Source organism: Dermacentor andersoni, unplaced genomic scaffold, assembly GCF_023375885.2.
Source record: "Dermacentor andersoni unplaced genomic scaffold, qqDerAnde1_hic_scaffold ctg00000039.1, whole genome shotgun sequence".
Lineage (NCBI taxonomy): Eukaryota > Metazoa > Arthropoda > Arachnida > Ixodida > Ixodidae > Dermacentor > Dermacentor andersoni.
This window is the reverse complement of record NW_027314752.1, coordinates 29,081,211-29,090,132: the sequence shown is the minus strand read 5'-3', so window position 1 is coordinate 29,090,132 and position 8,922 is coordinate 29,081,211. Positions and strand designations below refer to the sequence as shown.

At 43.7% G+C, this 8,922-nt stretch overlaps 1 protein-coding gene across 1 annotated transcript; it reads right to left on the bottom strand.

Moving 5' to 3' along the window:
- Positions 1 to 531: 531 nt before the first annotated feature.
- On the bottom strand, positions 532 to 8,266 carry LOC140214340 (uncharacterized). Its single transcript, XM_072285701.1, has 5 exons — positions 7,690 to 8,266; positions 6,146 to 6,400; positions 3,023 to 3,283; positions 1,048 to 1,322; positions 532 to 627 (listed from the first exon to the last, which is right to left on the bottom strand). Exons 1-5 carry the CDS (start codon positions 8,264 to 8,266, stop codon positions 532 to 534), a joined length of 1,464 nt encoding a protein of 487 aa, XP_072141802.1.
- Positions 8,267 to 8,922: the final 656 nt, after the last annotated feature.

The window sequence follows — 8,922 nt, the reverse complement described above, 5'->3', positions numbered from 1 at the left end:
TAATGAAAGTGATGCATGTCATTGAAGTTTGGCCTTTATTGGCCACAGATACCAAGCACACAGGGGTGGTAATCTCAAGCAATCTCTTTTAGAGAGAATACTCACTTTCAAGGGCTGTGGTGCTGCGCTGCTAAGCACGAGGTCGCAGCAGCCACATTTTGATAGGGTGGAATGCAAACACGCCCATGTGTCGCATAATCGGGGCCCGTTGAATATACCCGAGTGGTAAAAATTGATCCGGAGTCCCTCACTACAGCGCGCCTCAAAATGAGATCATAGTTTTGGCACGTAACACCCCAGAAGTTAATTCAGATTATATGCAACTCTGCATCTGACTTGTCAAAGTATGCGGCAGCAAGCGTTCTCGCAGATACCGAACTTTCCACAATGCCACAAACGCTGGTGGCCATATACGCAGCTTTTGTTTCATATAAGTTCAGGTTATTTTTGAACGCAGTTTCTCAGAAAAAACGTGCTAGTTAGATTTCCGTAAATACAGTGACGCAGAGACTTTTGTTTTTGTACTTCAGTTCAATCCCGTTCTACAATGTTGGGCAATGCACATACATAGTGCTTGCTTTCAGCCTCAAAGTCTATAAACAAAGCCGGCATTGCAACAGAAGCAGGCTTTAAAACAACACAAGTGTCAACAGGTGACAAAAAGCACTCTTTGATGTGAGGAGGAAAACCATCAGCATTTTCACCATTTCCCAGTTTCTGACAAAGCAAGAGAACCACGTCAGAAATGCCGTCAATTACATGCAATATATGGGAAACTATAAAAAATTTCCCATCATGGCTTGCAACGACAGAACAGTCAGTTTTCTTTGGCTTTCTATACTGCTGGCTGTGTATAATTGTGCCTTCAAAGCTCATTCTTGAATATTCCTCAATTACAGCACATGTTGTGTCCAAGAAATTTTGCACACGTTGAAGTTCCCGCTCGGACAACATAGCTGTAACTGGTGCTCCAAATAAGCATACATTATCAATTCGAGTCACTTTCTTAATAGGAACTTTGCCAAGCAGTCCTTCGCAAAACCTCACCACATCATGCGGAAGAGAAAGCAAATGCAGCGCAAGCTCCAGCTCTCCTTCCAGAGTGACTCTCTCCAGTATTTGTGTTGGAGCTCCTTTTGCTGCCTTTACCATCTTTGTCAGCTTCCCATTCCCTGTTTCGAAGGGAAATGCTGAGTTTGCCCAAAGGGGACCCAGATGCTCCACGCTTGACGTCAGATGGCGAAGCTGGTGGACATTAAAAGTCATGAAGCGAGTCCCATAGAGGTTTGCAGCTCTGCACACAAAGGATTCAAGCAGGTGACCTAGAAAAAATAATTGTTTCATATAAGGGTATTGTTGAAAGAAAGCTTTGAGTAAGCTTGTCAATGCACGTGTAAATTCTCACATCTCCAATACTTTCATCCGCTTAAGGTGTGTCTCTAACAAGGTTTAAATTAGAGCATACCCATGTATCAAGAGTAAAACTTTACATAATGGGGGACACAGAACAAATACACTCCGACATGGCTTGAGCATCTATTATGGTGTCTGGGGACGTATCTACAATAGTCACATGATAACTACAGTCCAATACTCAACTTCAGAAAACATCCACCCCTGTTGGCCGCTTCACTATCGTCCTTTCTCTGCCCCTTTTCATGAAATGTATTTCACGCCACAATCAAGCATACCTATGAAATGTGCACAGATTGAGTGTTTTATCTTCCTGCATCGCATTTTGTTTTAGCATTCACAGCAAAAAAAAAAACAGAAAAGAAAACAATGTTGCCATGGTTGTCAATGAGAGTGAAATTGTAATGACTCAGACAGTCTAATTAAAGGCTTTATAAATTTCAGAAGCTATGGCTACCAGAAGAAACCAGCAGTGCACAAAATTAGAATAGTTGGTGTTGCACAGCTTCAGAAGTGCAGCAGTGGAACAAAACAAACGCAGTTCAGAGTACATAAAATGCAACCTATTGTAGTGCAGGACCAGATATAAGTCTTTTCTGACTTTTGTTTACCCGCCTATAGAAGTTAGAGTGTGTGCACAATGCTCCCACATCTGTGCGACCTCAAATACCTGACAAAACACAGTTGCCAGAAAATCGTGCAAACGAGGCTGCGGGAGCACTTTTTCACTGGGTGCACTGCTGGGTACAGGGGCATCGAGGGGAATATGCAGAGTGAATAGACGATCAGAAAAAAAAATGCACCTGCCACAGTGGTATATAACGTGCTGTATAAGTCATGAAAGAAAAATAGTGTCAGGAGAAAAGCTTTGCACTAGAGGATGCATCTGTTTTACAAGACTCAATCCAGGGACAGGCACTTTTAGTGCCTTTCACTCTGCTATCTGAGCGAATCAGAAGGCTATATTGCAGAACAAGGTTGAATTCATTGACAAATCTAAGCCTTTGCCATAATCAGTGTCGCTTTGGACTTGCTGATTACTTCAGCCTGCAAGTATAGTGGTTAGCTAAGATGGAAAATGACCACCTAGCAAGCTTCCACAGAACTGATTGGCTAAGGCACGTACTATGTGATGCTTTGATGATGCGCAAAAGGTTGTGTAGGGGACAGAGTAGTCTCTGCGCCTCTGCTCTAACCAATGGTGTGCACATTGTTGCTCTTTGGCTTTTCAGTTTGTGTACAGTAAGTATGTAATGTGTATACTAACATAACATTCAGATCATAAAATTACCCTAAACAATGCTCTCGAAAATTTCGATTTTCGTTTACCTATTTCTAATAATGACACCCCTAACTTTGGTCTGAAGCAGACTTGTGACCGAATGGCAATGCAGTATTTTTTTGCCGAGATTAAAAGCTTTTACTCTTGCACACACGTTTAGAGCAAATGCACTTAACAGCTGTCGCTGGGGGCTGCAGGTTTGATGAAGGACCAGCTAACGACTATGACAAGGGAACACTGGCAGCAGGAAAATGGTAATAACAGGCTGAGTGGTAAATACTCTTAAAAATAGAAGCAAGATAGTCTAAATGCAAGTAAACAATTAACCTGCACATTGAAGATCAGTTGGTGAAATTTCACTCTTGAGCAGAGTGAAAATGGCTTCGGCCAGCATTGACATGTGCCTCCAGAACCGCGGTGGCAGCACTCCGAGTACTGTTGGCAGAGAGTAGTACAGCAGCCAGTTCTTCCACTCGCTCGCCTTCCAGAAGCACCTGTCTGCCAAGGACCGTGGCAGCCGTGTGAAGCAGTGGGGTGGGCAAATACTCAGGAGACGTTTATCCAGCTTGGCTATAGTTGAAGGAGCACCTGCACAAAAGTAAGCCGTAGTATACTACCACAAATTCCATCTATGCCATGAAGAGGATGTTTGCCTCACTGATTACAATACCTGCAATGGTTGGGAATAGTGCAATCATGTGCCCAGCTTCTCAAGTACCAAGACTAGATGTTAACCATGTCTTAGTAATAGCCTAGTTTTCACGCAATGCCATGTGGACACAAACACATAAACAAACTAGACTCCGCATAGTATGGTAGCTGTGGTAAGGCCACAAATATTTATAGCAATCCAAGCATTAGGCATTACTAAAACAACATTTATTAGTGCTTGGTGCATTATAGCCAATGTTGGCTGCTGTGATATGAAACCTATACTATCATCAATATTCTTAATGCACAGAGAAGCACATTGCCTTTACAGTTATATGACATCCAGAGGCTTGCAGTGATGCCTGACACCAGCAAAAGATGCAGAGAGCGAGTGGGGCTATACTAATCCAGGGACAACCAAATTAGGAAGGCACACTAAGCTTAGACAAAGACACTCCCTCACCAGAACAGGTATTGGCCTCCCAGGTACAGTAATTGGCCACCCCCCCCTTATGATTCCTACAATTAACCCATGGGCCTCAGTCCCCAGCAGCTACGGAGCACCTGACCAACGCGGTGGTCAACGCAGCAGAGGGTGCAAAGCATCTCTGGGTCAGGACAGGCCGCCAATGGAAAATGACCCTGTCAACCTTTCACAGCTGGACTCTGTCTAGTGAGGCTAGCTTAGTAGGACTCTTTGAGGAACTATCACATATTGTTTGGGATATCATTGGCCTTAGTGAGACTAGAACTGGTGACGCTTATACATTGCTGAATAACGGCCATGTCCTCTGCTATAGAGGTCTCCCAGATAAGAAGCAATACGGGGTAGGATTCCTAATCCATAAGGTCATGGCGGGCAACATTGATTAATTCTACAGCATTAATGAGAGGGTTGCAATACAAGCCTGTGCTCCAACATCCAGTCACGATGATGATGAAGTAGATCGGTTTTATGAAGATGAATTAGCGATGAGAAAAGTGCAAACCAGGTATACTGCAGTAATGGGCAACTTCAATGCAAAAATGGGGAAAAAGCAGGCTGGGAAACAGGCAATTGGAAACTATGGCATCGGTTCTAGGAACGCTAGAGGACAGATGCTGGTAGAATTCACAGAAACGAATAAGCTTCGAATAATGAACACCTTTTTCAGGAAGCGTAGCAATAAAAAGTGGACCTGGAAAAGTCGTAATAGTGAAACAAGAAGTGAGATTGATTTCATACTGTCTGCCGATCCCAGCATAGTGCAGGATGCAGAAGTGATAGGTAGAATAAAGTGCTGTGGCCATAGGTTAGAAAGGGCTAGGATTCACCTCAATTTGAAGAGAGAAAGAGCAAAATTGGTCAAGAAGAAACAGGTCAACCTAGAGGCAGTAAGGGTAAAAGCAGACAAATTCAGGCTGGTACGTGCAAACAAATATGCAGCCTTAGAACAGAGAGATGCTGACATAGAGGTAATGAATGAAACCATAACTAGGCTGGCTTCAGAGGCAGCAATTGAAGTGGGAGGCAAGGCACCAAGGAAACCAGTAGGCAAGCCCTCCCAAGTAACAAAGGACCTAATAAAGAAACGACAAAGAATGAAAGTGTCGAATTCAAGAGATAAGGTAGAATTCGCGGAACTGTAAAAACTGATCAAGGAGAAAATAAGTGATATTCTTAACTATAACATGAGAAAGACTGAAGAAGCCGTAAAAAACGGACACAGCCTGAAATCAGTGAGAAGGAAACTTGGCATAGGACAAACCAAGATGTATGCACTAAAATATGAGCAGGGTAATACCATCAGCAATCTCGAAGGTATAGTAAAGGCAATGGAAGAATTCTGTACTGACCTGTACAGTGCCCGCTAGAGGACTCGGGAGAACTCCATTCAAAACAGTAAAGTACAGAATACAGAAACTCCTATAACTCGCGATGAGCTGAGAAGGGCCTTACAAGACATGAAACAAGCAAGAGAGCGCAGCAGGAGAAGATGGAATAACAGTCGATTTAATCAAAGATGAAGGAGACATAATGCTTGGAAAACTGGCAGCTCTTTATACGAGGTGACTATCGACTGCAAGGGTCCCAGAAAACTGGAAGAATGCAAGCATTATACTAATCGACAAAAACGTAGACGTTAATGATGATGAACATGCAGACGCTGGTAATACTGCAATGACGTGTTCAAGTTTCTTTAAGCCACATGCTCACCATAGGTCTTAGAACATGCAAGTCACAGAATATCACGTGAAATTAAAAAAGTACTAACAAAAATTTTTGATTGTGTCTTTTCTGTTGAAATAACTAGCCGACAACTCAGCAATCAGCTGTTTTATAACTAGTTCAACCCAGCTCGGCCAAATCTGTCAAATTCGGTTATGTGTACTTCTTACATAAAGGCATTCCTACTGTAGTCTGTAAACATTTCCTTTTCAGTGCTATTTCCAGGCAGGTATCCACACTGGACCAATTGCAAGTTTTAGTGGGATATTTTTGACAATGCTCGGCACTCCCCAGTATACAGGAATGGCTGATTGCCCCTTCTTATTTTTTTCTGCAATTTAGAGCATGGCGAGCGCATTGCATTACATAAGTAGTCTGACTTGTGCGCAGTATATGTAATATTTCTAAAAAAAGAAAAGGAATGTTCGCATGTATGTAACATCAGTACCAGCTAAATCATGGATGTTATCAGGCATACTTTTGTCACATGCACTGCAAGAGCAAATTGTTATTTCCCTTCAAAATTGACTTATCTGAACAAAATATAGAATTCAGTTACTCCACTTTAACAAGTGAGGACAGGTACATACCGATGTAGAACGGCTCCTGGGAGTTTGCACTGTCCAGCCAAAACTCAGTAAGCTGCCTTGTCACTCCAAGCAGCACACAGTGCATGTAGTCAACTGCCTGGCGCAACACTGGATTAAACAAATTAAGGTTTATCAGGGGCGATGGACCCTTGATGCCATTCACTGGCATATTCAGCTCAAGGGCAAGCTTCATGTCTCTCAGGACCCCTTCTTCTGTTCTCAGTACAAAGTCCGTTTGGATGTAACGAGGAGTACCTGCAATGAAGGAAATGCCCATAAATTTTTTTACATACACCTAAAAATACAAACATTTATAGGAAATCCCACAATGTTTATTACAAGTGTGCTCATAGTGACATATTGGTGCTTTGTAGGGTACAAAGTAGTAGGTTGCCTGACATTTACATTAATGCGATGCAGCACCTTATGCATCTCATGGCACTTCACAAGTTAAACAGTAACAGGCAGTGACATGAAAGCTATGTTGTCAACTGCAAGCAATTCAGTACTTTCAACAAATATGTGCACAGAAATGTGAAGCATATGTTCTTTTTATTCTAGCAAGAATCTGCATCAATATAGAATGCTTGCAGGAAAGTGCCAGCTAATTTGTTCATCGTGTACTTGTCTCCATCGTGCCTTTCCGTCCTTTGTATGCTGTCGCGCCGGGCACATCATGGATTAACAACTAGCCCAGTCTCACACCTTCCTTTAATAGATTTCTTGTTCATCACGTTGCACTGCACCAAGAACAGCCTGAACAAAAAGATTTTAGCATGCTCTATGTCGCCAAAAGGCCTCAGTGCAAACATGCCACTGACCTATATACAGCCCACTTGACATGACTTTGGTGAATCAGCGCACTTGGGAAAAAACACAAGTTCACATGAAAATGAATGTGAAGACATACACATGCACTGATGTATGTCCAAGTGTTCAGGAGCAGTCCTTCTTTTCCAAGTGCACTGCTTCACCAAATCATGGGTATCCAACTAGCCCATCAGTACCTATAAAGTAAGCCCAATAGATCGGTTTAATCAATACACTAAATGCTACTGCCTCTGTACTGTGCTACGTTTTGTTACAAGCTATTGCCCACAGTGTAAATCGACAATGCAGCACTGTCTCCCCCCACTATAAAGTAGTTGCATAGCAGTTGCACTTCAAATAGGTGAACGCTGGAGCAGAGAGAACTTGCACACCACTCCTCTATGGATGCTGTAAAACCCAACATAATGCAGAGCATGCACCGCACTGTCAAAACATGGACAGAACTTACGCATTCCATAAACTAGCTTAAGAAGAAAACCCTATGCAAGGAAGTCGCAAGTATGCTTAGAAGGTATCATCACACAAAGTAAAACATTATAGAAGCCAACGTGAAAACAACTTTGATTTGCAATGTTTGAGTCTAACACTAGTTATCGTGGCAAGACATTTTCCAACACATCCTTATGACAAAATGGCGTATGGTCACTCAACTAGCGGGCACATCTGAATCAGAGAGAGCTAATAATTCATGAGCAAGGTGAAAAACGCCATACCTTCGATGTGTTCTGCACAGGTCAGGCACCAGCAGCAGCCGAACCTTCCATTGAACTGTGTCTGGTTTGTCACTGCTGCACGGGCTGGTGCATCAACTGAACAGCAGATGGAATGAACTTTTGATCTAACCGTTTCTGTTCCATGCTGACACACAACAGTTCCAACAGCCTGCAATGCCTCCACAAATTTTTCCATAAACACCATCATGTCTGGATGTTTGTGGCCAAACCACAATCCAGCCAGAACAGGGCTTTGGCGGCGCACACCTGGCGGAAGTTCATTTATAGTGAACTGGATGGGCCACACAGACGCTTTCGACGATTTATAAACAGGGCTTCCGTCAGTGTTGAACGTGAGCGTCAAGTCCTTGTGGGATATCTTGCCACTCTGTCTAAGACTATTGTAAAAGGCACCACTGGTGATGTCACTCACTGAATCGCATTGCAGTCCTTGCTCTATTTTTTCCATTTGGGCGAACAGAAGGTCCTTAAACTTTGCTATCGACTGACCAATTTGCTGCTTGATGTTCAAGATGCTGAAAAAGCAACCTGCGTTATTCAATAGCGAGACTTTCATATCTGCTTGGCATGCTTGACAGCGCATTGTCTCTGAACTTAGCTGCTCTAGTTGACTTCCGCAAATATTGCAGTAGTAATGGCGATTCACGGCCGTATGCATCATTGGATTGCACAACTTCCTGAGTAGATACTTGCTTCGAGGCAGCATGTCACCTTGAAATCCAAACAATGCTTCGATGAGACGCAACAACCCGTCCACGGTGTCCCAAGGCAGCCCATGCGCAACAACAAAAGCTAGAATCATTACGACTGCAGCAGCTTTTGTTGTTGTAGATCCAGGAAGGGTGCCCGTGCCATACGCGCGCAGAGCCGTTGCGAGCGCTTGGGCAACGTCTATCGGCGGTACTGGGTCGGATTGCCCGCTTTCGTTGCCTTCGTCTGGGGCCGGGCATGCATTGTCAGTCTGACGGCCAGCTGACGATGCGCCGATTTCATCGTCTGAAAGTAGCGGACAGTCGTCAAACGAGCAGGACAGATCAGGCTCGGCAATGTTCGATGCATGCCCTTGCGCAACCGGCTGCGACATGTGACGCAACCTATAGCGGCGTGTCGATGAGGGAACGTGAAAACGTTGGCCATCGTGGAGGTACATTTTCCTCTTCCGAGCGGGAGGCTCCATTGATAGGCGCGAAGAGACCACGGTACGGAGTAAAA

Bases quoted from the DNA above. Each gene is read 5' to 3' on its own strand.
- LOC140214340 (XM_072285701.1), bottom strand. From the start codon at position 8,266: ATGAAAGTCTCGCTATTGAATAACGCAGGTTGCTTTTTCAGCATCTTG. The intron at 6,401-7,689 runs GTATGGCGTTTT...CCTTCATTGCAG, and splicing joins CTGTGCAGAACACATCGAAG to GTACTCCTCGTTACATCCAA. The intron at 3,284-6,145 runs GTATGTACCTGT...ACTTTTGTGCAG, and splicing joins CCAGGAGCCGTTCTACATCG to GTGCTCCTTCAACTATAGCC.